Source organism: Bubalus kerabau, chromosome 15, assembly GCF_029407905.1.
Source record: "Bubalus kerabau isolate K-KA32 ecotype Philippines breed swamp buffalo chromosome 15, PCC_UOA_SB_1v2, whole genome shotgun sequence".
Classification (NCBI taxonomy): Eukaryota; Metazoa; Chordata; class Mammalia; order Artiodactyla; family Bovidae; genus Bubalus; species Bubalus kerabau.
The window spans coordinates 76840634-76860485 of record NC_073638.1 but is presented as its reverse complement, the minus strand read 5'-3'; the positions used below and the strand labels follow the sequence as shown (position 1 = coordinate 76860485).

The 19852-nt window shown below is 34.7% G+C and overlaps 1 protein-coding gene across 14 annotated transcripts in view; it reads left to right on the top strand.

Annotated features, from left to right (window-relative positions):
• Positions 1-19852, top strand: part of PHF21A (PHD finger protein 21A) — a 195852-nt gene that overhangs the window by 30134 nt on the left and 145866 nt on the right. For 6 of the 14 annotated variants that reach the window (XM_055546968.1, XM_055546966.1, XM_055546956.1 and 3 more), the window contains 5 exons: positions 834-874; positions 2239-2350; positions 8035-8177; positions 12555-12587; positions 14703-14789. In XM_055546968.1, coding sequence (XP_055402943.1) covers positions 8124-8177; positions 12555-12587; positions 14703-14789 — 174 coding nt within the window. In that variant the 5' untranslated portion in view covers positions 834-874; positions 2239-2350; positions 8035-8123. Of the gene's footprint in view, positions 1-833; positions 875-2223; positions 2351-8034; positions 8178-12554; positions 12588-14702; positions 14790-19852 lie in introns of all 14 variants that reach the window. The other 8 variants (XM_055546965.1, XM_055546961.1, XM_055546963.1 and 5 more) reach the window with 3 other exon arrangements.

Here is a 19852-nt window from a genome sequence, read left to right as displayed (position 1 = left end):
AATTTAAATAAGTTAATACTAAAATACTAAGGAAAAGGTTGTAATTTTTGTTCACTAATTTTTTTAACTAGAAAAGTTTGGGGCAAGGGCAAGTTAAAAATAAATAATATAGCTTGACATGAATTTTCTGGCCTTGAAATCAACTTAATGGAGTTTAGATAATCTTAAAAAACCACAATTGATAAAAGCATCACTGAGCATAGATTGGGATCCCAAAACCTGGATTTTTTTTTCTGGCTCTATCACTGATGTGGCATAGGGAAAGTCACTTTCGTGTTATGTGTTTCACAGTTTAAACTGGTAGGACTTTAAGAATGTGAATGAAAAGTTTAATTGAAATTATGACTGTACATATAAGATGCTTGAATTTTAAAGCCTTATATAGACAGGTCCATTTCAAGATTAATTGAAAAAAAAAAGCCTTTTAAGTAGATCAAGCTAAGGGCCAATGATGTTAGCCTAATTTGTAAAATAAAGCAGCAAACAGTGAAGGTCATTTGTTGGGGATGTGTGTGTATTTCTGCATTTCTGTGTCTCTTAGGAAAGGGAAACTATCAGCTACTTTTTCTTGTCTTGAAAAGGCTATGGAAAAGTGGAAAAAAAAATGGAAAATTAGATATCCACTTGCCTTTGAATTCTTCTCTTGTAAAAACGAAACTACCTGTCTCTTTCCTTATTTTTTTCGTTTGGGTTTTAAAGCTTTGGAGATTCTTGTGTGTTTTGGTTTTTACCTCATTAAAATGAGTTAGAAATCTTTATGTTACCAGCTTTTGATGACTTGTCATAAGTCTGTGTTTGTAGTCTAATTCCATTTTCCCTTTCTTCTCTTATAGGGAGCAAGAGAACTGAAGGAGAGCCAGTTTCCCCAAAATTGGTAAGTACTTTTTTCAAGCAGGCATACTGTGCCTGATGCTCGTAGGATGATAATTCAAATATTCAGTGATTTTTTTTTTCTTTTTTTGCAAAAAAGCTCTCTCCCAGAAATGAGAAAGACTTCACTGTTTGTACTGAGTGAAAGTGAATTTTTGTCTAATTTCACATAACCATATCTCAAATTCATTTGTGTTTCTAATATTACTGCCAGGCTTGCATGTTCCTACGTTCGATAACCTCTTAAAATGTAAAGGTCCCCTTTGCGGAAAATGTCCTTAATGCAGTGGTTAGGGCTGAAAATTCAGAAACCAGGAAATTCAAAAGTTAAGGTTCCCATTGTGTCTTGTATTACTTAATACGCTGTTTGATTTGATGGCCTTAGTATATGTGCAAAAAGACTTTAGTTAATGTGACTATGGGAACCTTGACTTTGAAATTTGGGGACTCTTAGCATTTATATTATTAAATTTAACGTTGGATTGGCCTCATGTCTGATACTACATTTTCAGTGTATGTTTTGTATAATTCTTGAAGAGGAAAAAGTTTTTAAAATGAGAGAAATGTGGCAGTGTGGGTCATATAGGCAAACATGTTTTTTTCCATAGTATCAGTTTTAATGTCTACTTTAACAGCTTATAAATCATCACGCTTAATCATTTATTTGAGTGTATAATTCAGATTACACAGGGCATTCCAGTGTCTAAAGACCAAACAAACATTAACCTTATTTTGAGAGCATGTATTATGATAAAAAATTAAATTTAAACAAGATAACTGGAGTAGGGTAGTCCCCTATTGCAAGGTACTTTTTTTTTTTTAATTCTCTCTCTCAAATGGTAATTCATTTAGTGGGTAGAGTAGGTATTTAGTTGAGGCTTCTTTCATAACTTAATGATCATTGAGGTATCTCTTACCTTTTAGGTATTGAGCTTTGAACTTGGAAGGGAGGCATTTGAACCAGTTAATCTTAGATTATACTACCTTTTTATCTACTTGCCTTTCTCTCATGGAACCAATAAAAATAAATAATCAAGACCCCTTAGCCCTTTAGTTTGAGATGCAATGGAATCATACATTTCTTAAAGAAGAAGGAATGTTAAGGGCCTTCTCTTTGAACCATTTACCAGGTGTGGCAGTTTCTTCTCTTATATCCCTGACATATTGTTATTCAGATATATCCCTGATGTATTAAATTCTACATTTTAAAGAATGTAGCTCATATTTCTGTAATGTGTTCTGCGGAACTGTAATTTCCACAGAAATTAATAAATATTATTGAGGTGGGAGGGTGGGGAAAATGTTCTGTGGTCAAATAATTTGGAAAATGCTGCTTTAAACAAAGTTAAACAGGTTTCTTTACTGCAGGACTTCTCAGAACCTTTAATATGCTAATGTGCATTGTGAATCTCCAAGAGGGGGATATGATATGCAGCATTCTTGAATACTTCTATTGACAGGGAGCCCACTACCTCATAAGGTAACCCATTCCTTTTTTGTACAGCTCTAATCCTTAGCTCTTCCTTAAATTGATCTGAAATCTCTCTCCCATAACTTCCACTTCTGTTAAGTACTGATTAGTTATACCAAGACCACCGTCCTCTCTTGTGTTTTCCTTTGTGTAGTAAAATATTTATCATTAAAAAGCATTCTGGTAAATATGGCAACCATTTCTAAAATGCTTTTATACAACTCTTCTCTTCAGCCTCCTTCATTTTGAATTTCTGTGCATTTTTGAATTTGCTTCAATGTTCTTGTTGTTGGGTATAGTTGGGAAGAGTTTAGTAGACATGCTTGATTTCTGTAAAGAAAAGTAGCAAATAAAAGAGTGTATGTGTGTCTGCCAGGCCTGGAGCCAGGAAGCTGAGGTAGAAACGGTATCTTAGAATGAACACTGGTGGTAGGGAGTGGGGCAGGACACTCACTACAGCAGACCTGTGCAGAAGAGGGGCTGTGGGGAAACCCTGACTCGACCGAAAATACCACTCCCTTGTGCTGGAATGGTATGACTTGTGCAGGTGTTCCTTGGTTTTTTTTTGTTTTTAACAAGGATCTGGCCCCCTTACACCCAAGAAACCAAAGGAAAGATACATATTTTATACTCAAAGGCATTCATACTTTTAGATATCATTAATCGAATTGTGTGTGTGTGTATGTGTGTAAATTCAGTGGTTAAGAAGCATCAGTCTTACTAGCTCAGGTTTGTCAACACCTATAATACCAGTACTTGAGCATAGTAACCTTGCCAGATTCAAAGTGTAGCCTCCAACATCAAGTTCTTTGTGCAGTAGCATTTCCTGTTGACCTATGGAGTGTCACCAAAGAAATACCACCATGAAAATAAGAAAATAAACATTATATATTTTTTTAATGTCATCTTATTGATTCATGTTAGTAAATGTTAGTTTTCATAAGTTATTAAAATTTTCACATTTGTGATCATTTTTAGCACTGGTAGTTAAAAGTTAAAGATACGTTTTATCTACTAGCATATTAGATCCATAGTAATCAGTAAGTATTCAGTACAAATTGAAACCTGATATTTTAATAATGCTTCCCTGGTGCCTCTGCTGCTGCTGTTGCTAAGTCGCGTCAGTTGTGTCCGACTCTGCATGACCCCAGAGATGGCAGCCCACTAGGCTCCCCCGTCTCTGGGATTCTCCAGGCAAGAACACTGGAGTGGGTTGCCATTTCCTTCTCCAGTGCATAAAAGTGAAGTCACTCAGTCGTGTCTGACTCCTAGCGACCCCATGGACTGCAGTCTACCAGGCTCCTCTGTCCATGGGATTTTCCAGGCAAGAGTACTGGAGTGGAGTGCCATTGCCTGGTGCCTTAGGTGGTAAAGAATCTGCCTGCAATGTGGGAGATCCAGGTTCTATCCCTGAGTTGTGAAGATCCCCTGGAGAAAGGAATGGCTACCCACTCCAGTATTTTTGCCTGGGGAATTCCGTGGACAGAGGAGCTATTTCAGTATTGTAGTAATTTAATTTTAGTATTTTAGTAATAGACATCAGACAAGTAAGGATACATAGATCTACAAGACTCTACTTTTTCAAATTTTAAAAAATTAATTAAACTTACTTGAAACACTATTTTGAGAGTATAGATCAAAAGTGGAGTCTTACACCAAGTAGATACATGGTATAGAGAACCCTGAGCTGTTCATTTTTAAGGAATTCAGTCTGGGGGCATAACGTATTACAGACTTATTGTAGTTAAGTAAACTTGGTTGATGCAATGAGTTTTAATTGGGAAAAGATTTATATCAATTCAAGAACAGAGCAGTGATTTTAGTAATAAATTCAGAGTTGTAGCATTACTGCATTATTAGAATCATTATGAAAGATCTAGCAGTCATACATCTCCACGCAGAACTGTAACCAGGAAAGTGGTTAGAATCCCTTTCTTAGAGAAGTTGGAAATAAGAAAGCTTACACTCTTTTCAGAAATACACTGTGTTGAGAAGTTTATACAAAAGTTTGTGTGTATGAGTAAGAGTTAAGTATGTTAAGAAAAGCATAGAACTTTACAGTTTACAAATGGCTTTTCATATAACTTCACCCAATTTAAACCTCATAATAGTTTTGTGAAACAGATGATTCTGTTCCCCTTTTTATGATTTATAAGCAAACAAACCTAAAGCTGAGAGTGGTTACGCAGTGAGTAAATGGAATCAGGTTGTTTTTTTTTTTTTTTTTTTTGAGACAGTGAATATTCTTTTCAGATACTACATCTGCCCCCCCCCCCTTTTTTTTTAAGTGAGATTTGGTTATTTTGTTTATTTGCTTGTTCATTTGGTTTGTGGAGTTTTTATTTATGTTTTTTGTAATTTGAATGTGGGAGGCCATTAGGTGTCCCAGTGGTTTGACACATACAGTCTTGAATATAGTGAATGTTGGTATTTTGTGCTAAGCACTTGCCTTCTCTGGTGGTAGTACTTAGAACTGATGGGCGGAGAAAGGCTTTGTACCTCAGTAAATTGTTTTGTAAGTCTCTTCATATTTACCTTGCAGCAGTGGATTTGTTATTTATAATTTATTAGAATTGGTCAAAATATGATAAATCATCTTTTTATAAATTTTGCCTTCTTTATAATACTTTATGTTACCTTCTGTATTACTTTATAATACTATAAACTGCCCCCAAATGGTCATCACATGATGGCTGCATACATTGTCTAAGCCCCAAAGTATTTTTTAAAAGGATTCAACATGTGCTTGCATTGTTTTTTGTAGGCTATGAATATATATGTATATAACCTGTTCTTTAGGCAGAAATCAGTCTCTTAAAAATGCAGAAAGAGGCTTCTGTGAAAAAGAAATATATTAAATGAATCTTCTAATCCTTCATATATTTTTCTACAATAAGTCACTACCTTTTTTAACCCTTCAGTTTTATCTTGAAATAAAATGAGTAATTGGCCTTTAGAGTCCTTGCCAAGTAAAATTTCGTGCCTTTGTGTATCTTTAATAAGCAGACAACAATCTGATGAAGGAAGTAAAAGCTGTCAGCTTCTCATTAACTTGAGTTGCAGGCTTCTTATCCTATGAGGCACTCTTTGACATTTAGAATCTCCAGGTTAAAACTCTGGCTTTACTTACTCTGTTCCTGAACGTTTTGTTTCATCAGTATAAATTTTTCTGATGTTTTATCTAGCAATTCTAAGTTAATTCTTTGTTATATAAAAATAAGTACATATTTTCCATGGAAGAATTTGAAAATACTGATACTCTGAAAAGAAGAAAGTAAATAATCCTCAGTGCTACCACTCAGATATAACTAATAGCAAATTATAAAAGTGCCACCTGATGCAAACCTTAGACAGCTCAGAGTATTATTGTTTTTACATGTCTTTGTCAGTTTGACAAAAATGTGTCTTCTTAAATTTACATTTCCATGACTCTCTTGAAGATAGATTTTTTTTCATGTTGATCACTCTTATTTCTTCTTCTGTGAATTGCTTTTTCATAGCCTTTGAAAAATTAATTTGTAATTAATCTGTAAGCACTCTGTAACTGTACAAATTATGTTAACCCTTTGTGTATATTGTAAATTCTTTATGTTTTTAAGTTCCTGTTTATTTCTAGAGCTTATGAATTGAGTTGAGCTATGATGTTATATGTAACTACTAGTAAAATAAAGTGTGGCTTTTCTGTCGTTGAAAATACCCTTCAAGGTGATTTTAATTTAATGAAAATGATAGGGAATCATTTTTGGACATGCTTTCTGATAGGCTTAAAACTAAGTACTGTTTTCAGGAAGACCTCTAATACATAAGTCAGGAATTTGAGTAGAGAGATTATTTTAACATTTAAAATTATAGTGAGTGCATAGTTTTAACATTTGCTTTAGTATGTAAACCTAAATGACAACAAAAACCTTGGTCTAAAACCAATATTTATGTAGTTCCAACAATTTTTAAATATTTAATAAATATCTGGAAAACCTGGGTTTGTTCATCAATATTGCCTTTTCCAAATTATCTCCCCTAAACATACTACCTTTATGAAAATTTTTGGTGGGCAATATCATTGTACAATAATATCATTTCCTAGCCTCCACAAATGTAAGTTTGAAGGAATTTTACACTTTGGAAATGTATTGTTTTCTTAAAAAAAGCTTAGGATATTTTGATATTACATAACATAGTATGTAAGCCCTAGGGAAGAGATTGCCAGTGATGTTTTTAAGCCTAGTAAGATTAAACAAATATAATGAAGACTAATACTCACACGAATACAGCCTGAAGTTAATGACTTCATTATAACTTTGTTAAATCAGGTTTTAAAGAAGTTTTAAGAAAACTTAGGTTGACTCTGGGGCTTCCCTGGTGGCTCAGGTAGTAAAGAATTTACCTACAATGCAGGAGACACAGGTTTGATCCCTGGGTTGAGACAATACCCTGAAGAAGGGCATGGCTGTCCACTCCAGTTTTCTTGCCTGGAGAATCCCATGGACAGAGGAGCCTGGCGGGCTACAGTCCATAGAGTTCAAGAGTTGACATGACTGAGCGACTAACTCTTTCAAGTTAACTATGAATTTTATCCATATATAAATAGTTTTTAGAAGGTTTAAAGATTATGAGTCTCATTGAATTAGCATAAGGAGTAGCAGTTATTCTAACTTCTTGATTATCCCCTTCCTCAGTTTGTAAAAATGCTGAAAAGCTGCTCTAACTACAAGTTTTATATATATATATATATATATATATATATATATATATATATTTATTCAATTAAACTTTTACTTTGAGGAGAGTACCTGAAATCATGTCTAAGGCCACATTCAAGAAAAAAGAAAGAAAAGTTAGCTATGGAGTTAATTTAAGTTGCAGTAGTGGTGAGCAGAGCAGAAGGTTCACATTCACAAATCTAGACTTTTGACGTTGTCTCCATGTGTAGTTATACGTGTGGCCAAAGCGATGCATCAGCAGGCTGGAAAAGAAGGTGTGTAAAGGTGAAGAGTCTGTTCTGTTATATAGGCACATCTCATCTGTTGTGCACGATGGATTTATTTTTAACATCTCTGTCATAACTTTGTGGAAAGCAGAGTTCCATTGTAATGTGGTTAAGTACTAATTTGTTAAATGTAAACCTTTATACCAGAATTTCCCCTATTTTGAGTTTATATTTATTTTTTTAAATACTGTGGAAGTCCATCCAAATGAGAATGCTCTGGCCTTCTTTAACTTCCAAGAGATCCTGAGCTCTCCAGTTCACTCTGTGTGGTAGTTAAAATGTATGACCATGCTGGTGTGTGTCTCTTTCCAAGAACAGTGTGTCCTGGGTGGCTGTCCTCTCCTCTTCTTGTCTCCTGACCCATCTAGGACAGAAGTGGTCTTGTTCAGCTCTGTGTCCTCAGAAAGTAGTATCTTACATGGTGCTGAGCACGTAGTAAGTGCTTGGATGTTTTCATGACCAGATTAAACACTTTTTTTTCATGTCTTACTTATTTGAAGTGTTTTGTAGAGGAATGCTCACAGAATAAAACTCAGAAAGTTTTGATACCAATTCAGTACAAATCTACTCATTTTGGAAAGAAATCTGTTTGGGGAAAGTTTGTTTAGTTGGCTAATTTTTTTGCCTAATGTAATTTATTTTATCTAACGTGTATGTTTCCTTTATAACCAACATAATGATCCCAAACATTTTATGATCTCTACAGCTGCAGTGAGAAGAGGAGTTTGTTATTTTAAACAAAGGCTGAAGAAACTGTAGAATTAGCAGACATAGAAAAAGTGGAGAAGGTAGAGGATGGAGTTGCAGACTCTACAGGAGGCTCTTAAAGTGGAAATTCAGGTTCACCAGGTATGTTTCATTCATGGGTTATCCCACATCATGTTTTTAAGTAATGGCTAAATTAGTAAACAACCTGCTGTCTCTGATTTTCAGTACAGTTTTTAATCATTTTTTTAGTCAGTTGTCCAAGAATCATGTTATTTGCCTTCTAACACTACTCAGCAAACTCACTGATAGTATTTTTGAAAATTTTAAAAACCCTGACTTGTCTTCTAGGCAAAAGAACTAAAAATATTTTTTCCATATACTGAATGTGTTAAAAAAAACAAACAAACCCTTTCCCCCTGTTTTTTGGTTAATCTGAGGGACTTTGTTCATGTGACTTTAACTTGCATATTTTATTTATTTTTTATTTTTCAAAATTTATTTTATTGAAGTATAGTTGGTTTACAGTATTATGTTAATTTCTACTGTACAGCAAGATGATTCAGTTATACATAGATACATTCTTTTTCATATTATCTTCCATTATGGTTTATCACCAAATACTGAATATAATTCCCTGTGTTTACTTTCATATTTTAAAAAATAAGACATGTTTCAGTTGACTATCATGTATACCAGAGTTACTCACATGTGATTTTTGGACATATTCCTCCTCTCAGGAAATTTTGGGATGGCATAGTTAACATTCAGCTTTTGGTTCCTCCTCACAAGATATGAACAAGTCCAAATAAGACTTTTTTTTGAAAGGTTCATGATATAATTGAACTGAATCACAAAATTTAAATAGAGTTCTTAAATATTTAGCTTCATATTTTTAATTCAAGCATACTAATTTTATAAAAATTATGAAAAAATTGGATATTTATTGTTTTAAAATATAATTTAAATTTTAAAATTACATTTATTGACTCAAAAGGAATAAAATACTCTCCTGAAGTTATTACTTATTCACATTATTTTCCTGTGTATTTAACTATTTTTAGCATAAAAGTAATAGCTTTTATATTCTTCCTTAACTGTTAATACAGCACTTTATATGGTAATAAACATTTATGTTTATCAACATTGGTTGATAGTATTTTAACTTATATAGAATGTAAGATATTTCATTCCGGTTATGTTTAGAATCCTTTCCTATTAGAAAAAAAATTTAAGTACTTACAGTAGGGACTTTGCTGTCAGTTCAGTGGTTAAGATTCTGCATTCCAATGCAGGGGACACGGGTTGGATCCCTGGTCTGGGAACTAAGATCCCACATACTGTGACATACAGCCCCCCACTAAAAAATACGTATTAACAGGAAATACAAATGACATGCCTTGATGTAAATCTGATGCTGTTATTCTGATTGGGTACATGTTAACCTACATGATCATGAGAAATTCAGGGATGCCAGAAATGACGTCAAAGTTCAGTTCAGTTCAGTTCATTTCAGTCACTCAGTCGCGTCCGACTCTTTGCGACCCCATGAATCACAGCACGCCAGGCCTCCCTGTCCATCACCAACTCAGACTCACATCCATCGAGTCAGTGATGCCATCCAGCCATCTCATCCTCTGTTGTCCCCTTCTCCTCCTGCCCCCAATCCCTCCCAGCATCAGAGTCTTTTCCAGTGAGTCAACTCTTCGCATGAGGTGGCCAAAGTACTGGAGTTTCAGCTTTAGCACCATTCCTTCCCAGAAATTCCAGGGCTGATCTCCTTCAGAATGGACTGGCTGGATCTCCTTGCAGTCCAAGGGACTCTCAAGAGTCTTCTTCAACATCACAGTTCAAAAGCATCAGTTCTTCAGCGCTCAGCTTTCTTCACAGTCCAACTCTCACATCCGTACATGACCACTGGAAAAACCATAGCCTTGACTAGACGGACCTTTGTTGGCAAAGTAATGTCTCTGCTTTTGAATATGCTGTCTAGGTCGGTCATAACTTTTCTTCCAAGGAGTAAGCGTCTTTTAAAGTAGGCACTGGCTATTAGGCCGAGGCCAAAGCCAGATTATACATTTGACTAAATTTTGGGGCAGAAGCCACCCCTTCATCATTTCTACTTAGGGAATGAAACTGGGACTGAAAATGAGCTTACTGGATAGAAAGTGTGTTGATGAAGCTACCTAGTATTGCTGTGGTAGAAGTATACTTTTGTTCTTGTTGAACAGGGAAATGATTTAAAAAGTAGCGACATGCACATGGTTGATGTTGAATGAATGTTCAAAGAGTAATGGCCTGTGATGGGCATCTCATCTTTCTTTGAGAAATTGCCTTTTTGAATATTCCTATGTGGATATGATGCAAGTTATATTTAAACTTCTGGAGTATTTACTCTACATGTAACAGAAAATAGTATAAAGCAGAGATTAGCAAACTTTCTGCAAAGGGCCAGATGGTAAAGTATTTTACACTTTGGGAATCATTTATGGTCTCTGTCACAACCGCTTTTCTCTGATGCTGTATGGACAAAGCAGTCATAGACAATATATAAGTGAATGGGTGTGGCTGTGTCCCAATAAAACTTTATTTATAGGAACAGGTGGTAAGCCAGATTTGCCTGTGAGTTGTAGTTTGCCAACCTTTGGCATAAACTATATCCTCATGAAAAACTGCTGCATTCTTGAATTAGAAAGTAACAATTTTGATAACACACAGTGTCACCTTAAAGTCTTTGGGGATTTGAATGTTTGAATTGCCCAGCTTTTCTGTCCTGCCTGTAATGGTCTAAAATGAAGCTTGAGTGATTGTAGGTAGAAAAGTTGGCTTATTTATTTCCTCCAGAAGTGGAGACTGAGTTTGCTGGTCAGTTTTTAAATTCCAGTGTCATGGAGGAAAACTTGTTTCAGCTTTAAAAAGGCAACTTTATTGTAGTACTCCAGTCTCTGGTACAAAATCAGAAAGGAAGACCAAGAGCTTTTTTTCATTGAAGAATGTGACTAGCCTTTAAGCTGCATTAGTAAAAATGTATATGTATAAAACTTTGTATTTTTATATCCTTGAACTCTTGGAATGTATGTTATTACTATTTTATAGATTAAGACAGGATATAGAAGAGTTAACCACTGTCATATTTGAATATAGTAGAATATACCTTGTGTATTTGGAGGTCACATGGTTGGCAATTTCAGCTATCCAGACTCTGTCTAGCACCTAATGTAAGGCTTTTGACAAGCTAGAAGAAATGTCTAAAGTCACTCACCAAAGATAGTACGTTTTACTCAAGGGGGATTTCTTAGGATATTTGCTCATCTTAGAATTACTTCATTGAGCATATCACAAAGCAGATCAGAAGTAGCAAATTTGAATTATGGCTCAGGGGCTCTTAGAGGGAGGCATAGTGATAGTAGCAATATTTGGTAGCTGCCTGCTTGACCTTAAGGAGTAGATGAAAAAACTGAAAGAACTCTTAAGAACATAGCAATTTGGGGTCTTTATTTAAGGACCTTATTGTATTGTTTGCAGAATAGTGTATTGATGTAATCATGCCTCTATCATTAAATATCATTAAATGCTGGCTTTTTTTTTTTTACTTAATAAGGTGGGTAAGTATATATTTTAGAAAGTTTTTATTTTATGACTTAAAACTTTAAATGTGTCTTGTCACCCAAAGAGATGCATAGATTTTTCAGTTATATGAAAAAATCACTTGGAGAACAGCTTATTCCCAGATACTTACAGGAATCAGTCTTCTGATATTCCTTTATGCTTCAGTTTCTTCTCTCCATGGCTATTGTTACCTTTAGGCAGTGATGCTTTTAGAAGTTGGGTAGGTCGGTCGACATCCATTTTCCTTTTTCCTTTTTTGGACTTAGGTTTTCCTTAGTTAAGGTCTTTCCATTCAGTATTCTGGTAGAACTCTCTTCACCCAGGAACCCCAGGTAGGTCGAATTTTGCATTACTGTTCTTCACTTCCTCGCTCTCAAGTACTGGCATCATGGCTCCACTGGGTACCTCCCCTCCCTGACAGAGAGGACAGTGGCAGAGTCACATCTGACACTAGGCTCCTTCTGTGAACCAAACAACTGACTTGCCAAGTCTGTTTGCTGTATACAAACGGGTCTGTTTTTGTATGAGAGCAGCTTCTTCCCAGGCCTTATTTGGGACTCTAGACAAAATGACATTTTCAAGGGACATTTGACTTTTGAAGCATTCGGTTAGTTTAATTGTCTTTTAAAAGCTCCTTTCCCCCATCCCATCTCCAAATTTGTTTAAAAACAGGAAGCTCTTTATTTCAAATATAAAGCAATACTTTTTTTTTTTTAATTATTAAGAGAGTGTTTCATTAATCTTTTACATGGATCACAGAAGCTTTTGGTCTGTTCTGTTTATGGTATTGCTTGTTTTGTGTGTGTGTGTGTGTGTGTGGACTTAAAACTTTAGATTTTGGGGGCCAAGCCTGCTTAGTGACAGTGAGTTAGTATGTGAGACTGATGGCTCTTTTTCTCTTTTTATTATCAGAAACTGGTTGCTCAAATGAAGCAGGATCCGCAGGTAAAATACTACTTTTATTCATTTAATTTTTAAAACAATTTAAGATAAAGTTACTGTAAAATACTAAAATATAGATGTTACTTATGTTTTAAAAACTATTTCGTCTCTATAGCAGTTTTTTTTTTTTAGCACATTTGTCTTCATGTTTTAAGAATTAAGAAAAATCCAGTCATTCTGTTATAAAATAGCTATTATTTCATCTTTGTTACTGTTATCTTGCTTTTAAGTTAATTGCTTTGAGTATTTTGGGAAAAAATTGAGAGTTAATATGTATATTAAATACTTAGCTTAAATTTCGTTTCCACAAGCCCACTTACTTGAAATCAGAGTTTATGAGGCTTTCTCAAAATTATTGAACATAGCCCAGAACCATTTTTTACTTTCTTATAGTTTATAGTATAGAACATTTAAATGCTTAATCTCACTGTTTAGAGTAGAATTTTAGAATAATTTTTAAAAAGCATTAAAAAATTCTTTTTTAAAGACCCCTTAAGGAAGGTTTTAAAGAACCTTATGTTAATACAGTAATCCATCAAGTATTACCTTTTCTTTAATGTCTCATAGGAATTTTTGGCTCAGGTATTTTATTCTCTTATCCCTAAAGAGAAATTTTCCTAAAAACTTACCTTGTCTTTAATTACTGTTAATATATTTATTGTTCAGGCAATGTCTCTTTGGCAGCAATTAGATAGTGGGCCATAAGTATGGGGTCAAAGTATCAGACATTCTCAAGATTTCTCCCTTGCATTTGTTTACTCATAATCTGTTCACAGAACACCTAGACCCACACACATTTTTTTTTTTTTTTTTAGCTTGTTAAACATACCATACATGCTTCATTGTAAAGTTAAGTAAAATAGATTCTTGGATTAAAGAATGGTGCTGAGGCAGATTGATTTTTGAAAGTGGGACATAGTATTCATTTTTACAAATTTAGCCCCTAGTAGCTTAACTATTGTATTTTTAACATAATACATTGATTCTGAGTTGGCATTGATAGCCACTTAACTCCTGTTTGACAGCCCAACTTCTTTGAGAAGTTTCTCCATTTTAATTTTTAAAAATACACTATAGTTTAAATTAGGTTTAGGGAACCAAGTAGCAGTAGATCAGTGAATAGATTCTTTTATATTTAATATGGTAACCTATATTATCATCAACTGAAATATTATTAGAAAACTGTAGCGTTTCTGACATAGCTGGCAGTTATATAACAGAGCAATCTTAATGTGGAGAATCTGAGGGGGCAGTGAGTTGCTGGACAGTCTTGTGAGTGATCTCATTAGAGAGGCCTTGTCACAAAGAAGACCTCGTGGAGGAAACACGAAGGGAGGATGCATGCTGTGGCCCTGTCAGGAGATCAGGCAGAGCGAATCGAAAGAATTGCATGAGAAACGAAAGAGGAAAAGTAGTCTCTCTTAGGGGTGGTATTCAGTCAGCTAGTAAGTAGGCTATCTTGTTACATTAAGCTTTTGAAAACTTTAATTTTGGATTTTTCTCCCACGTGAGTAAAAGGCAAGCATGCTCAGTGTATCTCATTTAAAATAGTATTCTTTTTTGATTCCTAACATTTTAGAACTGAGAAGTTGCCCTGGTAGTCAGTATGTTAATTTGAATGATGTAGTGTTAAGGCAGTTGCAGCGCTGACAGCTTTTCAAATCTAGGCTGAAATAACAAGTGTACTCGACTAAGTAAGGGAGAGGGCAAGCAGAGAAAAACCTCTTTTTATTGATAATGCTATTAAGCATCCAGTTTGCTCATCCTTATAAATTCCATTTTTTTGCTTTTGTCTGATGAGTGGAACTTTAGGGTTTCTGTCAGCTGTTATTTATGAAGAATAGCTATTTTAGTAGAAAGGAGTACTATTACACTACAAAATGCTAAAATATAAAATATCTTTTAATTTGAAATAATCACAAAGGAATTTACCCCTGTCCTTGTGTTAGCAGCCTACATTTAGGATCTATGCGCTAGGTGGTGGTAACATGACTACAGTTTAATGCATGACAAATACGATTGGCTAAATGCTTTAAGGTTGCTTCATCATTTGTAATACAGTATGCATAAAGTCTCCTTGCTACTATCCTGTTAACAAATGAAATATCTTCCTCACAGATATTTTTTCTTTCCAATCAGAATGCTGATTTAAAGAAACAGCTTCATGAACTCCAAGCCAAAATCACAGCTTTGAGTGAGAAACAGGTAGGGGAAAAAGGAGGGGGGGCATATTTTTAACATTGTGTTCTAAAGATATGTCTGCTCGAGGCTTCTAGGAGAACTGCTATTTTTCCTCATGTGTGAAAATAAGTGTGGGCAGCCAGACTCAGTTTTAATTTTTTTTGAGCTCTGTTTATCTATTTTTATTTTCAGTTGAAATCAGTCTCTAGAGTATCCCATGAGTATATGTTAGTGGCAAATATCTAACAGCCGTGTGGCAGGCTGCTGTTGACTGTGTTAATTAAACTCCATAGTTTACCCATAGAAGATGGGGCAAAGCATGTTAGTGAGAGTGTGTGACAGAGAATCTTAAAGTTGCTGGATGTGCCTTGTTACCTGTATTAAAGGCTTGAGATGACATTTAACTTACCGTGGAGAGAATGGTTTAAGTAGGTCTCCCATTCTGATTTTTGTCATTCCTTTATGTTAATCTTGATTAGATACTGACTTACTATTATGTGGAAAAAAAAACTTTGGTGGAGGCTTGTTAGATATATTCTGTATAGGACCAAAAAAAATAAGAACATCTTGCTTTCTTCCCCAAGTACATCTAGCAAGTGTTCTTTGGAATTTCTTGTATAATGAGCTCCACTTCACCAGTTCAGGCAGCTCCTGCCACCAGGTGGAGTGTGACAATTGACAGAGTATAAGTAAACGTCTGTGGTAATCTGACAGAGCATTTGTTTTCTTGTTCCTTCCCCACCATTCTCCCTCTGGTTAAAAGGCGCGGTTTTGGAGTAGGTGAATGTGTGAACCAAAACGATAAGGTGACTTTCAGTTGATAGTTCATGCTTATTGAAGATTTTTAGTTATATAGTTCTCAATAGTTGATTTTTGTGTTATATTTTCTAAACTTTTATTTAGTGAAATAATAGCAATGAGAGTAATTTATTCCTGGAGATTTCTGATTGCATTTATATTATGTATTGTATTGTGTTTTCATTTAACTAATGGGAGAAATACATTTTGAGAACTGTGTGGAATAAATGTGAGTCATTAATGTTTCAGAATAGAATCTTTTTCCAAGCTGCATGAACAATTGCTTCCCCCACCTCTTATTCTAATGCTTCTACATTCCTCTGTCTTGTCTTCTTCAGAGACAAGAGGTATTTTAGATTAGCGAATTGCCAAACTAAAATTTTGAGTACATAGTAGCATGGTGGAGACCAATTTGTAAGGAAAAATATAAACAGCATTCATTAGATGTAGTTGACTCTGAAAGTGATTCAATTCTCTGAAGTTAAAATGATGTGTGTTAGTGAAATGTTCTAGTTTTGGAATTCTTTTAGCGCTGAGCCTTCTTAAAGTTTCAGGGTTTTTTTTTTTTTGACAAGATGCCAGTGAATGAGTCATTTTTGCTGAAAAACTCACGTGTTCTATCAGGGAAAGAAGGTGAGAACTGATTAGTGGAGTAGGGGATGGGGGATGCTGTCACAAAGTTAAGACAACCTAAGGCTGCATTTGGGGAAAATGGGATGATTGTAAAAAATTTACATTTATTTGAAATCATTGTGAGAACTGATGTAAAGATTTGGTTTATTTCTGTAACTTTCTAATTTTTTTTCTGCTAGAGACCTCACTTAATAGAACATTGCAACCATTTATGTTTAGTGAGATGTTTTATCAAGTGGCAGACTCTGTCTTCTGAACTAAATTTGGTATTAGAAACTAGAAGTTTAAAAATGGGTGTAGCATCAGGAAAACCTGGTTTACCAAGTAAAGAAAACCAGTGTAAGAAATTAAAATGCAATCTTGACGTTTCTAAAATGTTTGTTTAACTGTTGGAACAACATTTTTGATAGAACAGAAACTCTGTCATTTTTTAGGTAGGCTAGTACTTGAAGGAAGCACAGCTATGAAGTTCAAAAGCTAGCCCTTCCTCAGATTTATGATATTTTGTTTAAAATAGTTTTATTTTAGAGCAAACTCCTAATGCTGTGTACTCAGCTTTTTGTTTTTCCTTCTCAAAAGATCCACTTAGCCTCTGGCAAAACTTACTGATATTCTTTCCACTTTAATAACTGAAATCTGAATTACCTCACTCACATGACTTAATATTTTAATTTAATATTAATTTATTGGTTGTGAAATTTAAAAACAAAAGTTCAAAGAATGTCATATTCCAAAATTAATGGTTATTAACCCTTTGTCATATCTGTTTCCATTCTTTTTCTATATGTATTTTTCCATATTCATTTTTTTAAACCCACTTGACAATTTAATTATAGAAGTAATAAATGCATATGTTCTCTTATTTTGCTTTATTAAAAAAATAAAACATTGCAGTTAGTCACTAATTCATACACTAGGCACTTATTAGTTCTTATTTGTTATTGCTATCTCAATCTTGGTTACTTATTTTATTTCTTTCTCAAGACCAATTACAAAATAATGCACTCCATTTGGGAAAATATAGTCTTTATTAAGCACTCTTCATGGCTAAAATTCAGTGAATTTCAGTGAATTCTTAGTTAGATGGTACCAGTGCTTTCAAATTATGATTTGAGATTTCCGAATAGAAACTCCCCATGGCCGTTTTTGGAGTCTCTTCTTGACCCACAGGACTTTTAATTTGTGGTTGACAGTTTAAAGTCAGTTTTAGCCCAGACTTGATTGGCTAAATAAATTATATGTAATATAGTTAAAATCATGGTTTCAGAAACATTTTAATGATACAAGGGATGCACTTATGATAAATAAGTGAAAAAACACACGCAACTTCATAGGCGTTAGCAATCCCATTTGTGTGTATTGTGTGTATACATGTAGATAGGCATGTAAGTGTGTATAAAAAACAGTGTCAGTATAAAATGTTGTTGGTAAGCGATGATTTACAGGTACTTTATTTTTTCTTTATATTCTTATGTATATTTGCTGCATTCTCTACAATAAATATATTTCTTTTTTAAAATCAGAAATACACAAGAAAATATTATTAAAAAAATTTTTAACATCAAAGTCTTACATTTTCCAAGGATAGTTAGCCTTTAAAAATCTAATGACATTCTCCTTAGGGTATATGAACCACTCTAATCAGAGAATCCAACTATTTTAAACACTAGAAATACTGAAGTGTGGAAGCAGCTATTAATTTCTTTAACAGGATTCGTTTTCATTCTGCACCCCTCCCCTTTCATTTTTGACATGCATATGTGGTCTTTTACTTGTCATAGTGGAGATTCTAATATTGGAGCCAATGCACTTAACTGCTTTAGCGCTCTGCTTTCATTCTAATTCATTCATTGTTACAATAGAAGCAGTCTTGCATCCCAGAGTTTGTTGCTTATGCTTATTGCAGTTGAGGTTTTCATCTTTGAAACTACTTGGCTTGAGGGGTTTGCCACCTCGTCTCCCTTCCCCTGGAGCTCTCCTGGCCAGGCATCAGATAGGTTGCAGTTTAAAAGTTACTTCCTCAGAGGACCGGTCTCTGAAATCCCTTCTTTCTGTCAAAACCAACAGTTTCTGTTATAATCTCTCATCACACCCTTCAATTTTCCTGCATAGGTATGCCACTTAGGATTAGGGTTCAGCTGTGAATGATTGAAAACCCAAAATGAAAATGGCGTAAACAAGGTAGAATTTTGTCTGTCTCATGTGAAAGCTCTGTGGGGATAGTGGTTCCACAGTGCCAGGGAACCCAAGCTCCTCCTATTCTGTTGCTCTGCCATCCTCAGTGTGAAGCTTCCACATCATAGTCCAAAATAGCTGCTCCATCTGGCAAAAAGGGGGAAAACAAGCCCTTTATTTTTAAGGATGTTTACTGGAAGTTTCATGTCTCACTTCCAGTTAGATCCCATTGGTCAGAACTTGATCACATGGCCCCCACTAGGAGCAGGGAAAGCTGGGAAGTATAGTCTATTCCAGATGGCCATTGGCAGATAAAATTCAGGGACTCTGGTACTGAGCAAGAAGAGGGAGATAAATACCGGGGATAATTAGCAATTTTTGCCACAATAGTTTATCAAAATTTGTAATTACATATATATGGTTATTGTTTTTAATACCTGTTGTCCTCACTAGACTGTTTCAAGAAGTCAGGGAGCATACTTACCTCTTTATTCCAAGTATAGTATTTAGCATAATATTTAGCATAAAGTAATACTTAGCACAGAAAGGCATTTATATTTCTTAAGTGAATTATTTTATCTACCTGATCTTGTTCTGTACTTGTAGATATTTTTTTAAATGGTGCATCTGCTTTTTATATTTTTTAAGCTTAAAATACTATGAACATTTTCATACATTTTTGAGTGTTCCTTAAGAATGAAACTTTTAATAGCTTCAAATATTTAATAGTCTGGTTTGATCATAACTATTCACTCTATTATTTGATGATATTTTGGTTTTTTGTTATTTATAAATGTTGTTATGATAAATACTCTTATATGTGAATCTAATTGCCTCAGGATACATTCTCAGGTGTGAGGTTTTTGGGTGTATTGGTCAGCTATTGCCATAACAGTTCTGCATAACAAACCAGTGTTTTATTAAATTACAACACTAAGTTTCACACTGGGTCTATTGATCCTCCTGATCTAAGCTGGCTTGACCAGGGACATCTACTTCAGTCTGTGGGTTAGTTGGCTTGCCTCAGGCTGTCAGTTGGGTTAGACTCCTCTAAGTTTGTTTCTTCTGAGGCCAGTCATGAGGGGGCAGCAGCTACCTGGGGCATACCCATGTCATGGTTTATCACTGGAGTGTAAGACACAAGCCAGGCTACCAAAACACATTTTAAGCCTCTGCTGGCATTGTCAAAACAAATCACCAAAATAAATCGTGTGGTCATACCTTGCAAAATTATATGACAAAGGGTGTGAATGTGTAATTTTATGACAAAGTATGAAGAGTTGCGAGCAATAATCCATCTACCACTCTTGGTCAAAGTGTATAAAAAGCTTTTAAAATATTAAACAACAACAACTTATTTCTAAATAGCCTCCAGGAAAGGCTAATCAGATTAACAGTATTTGTGAGAGTACCAAGTTCTCCCTAAGAGATACCTTGAGAGGAGGCAGGGTGGGGGAAATCACTGTGCTGATTTTGAAGAT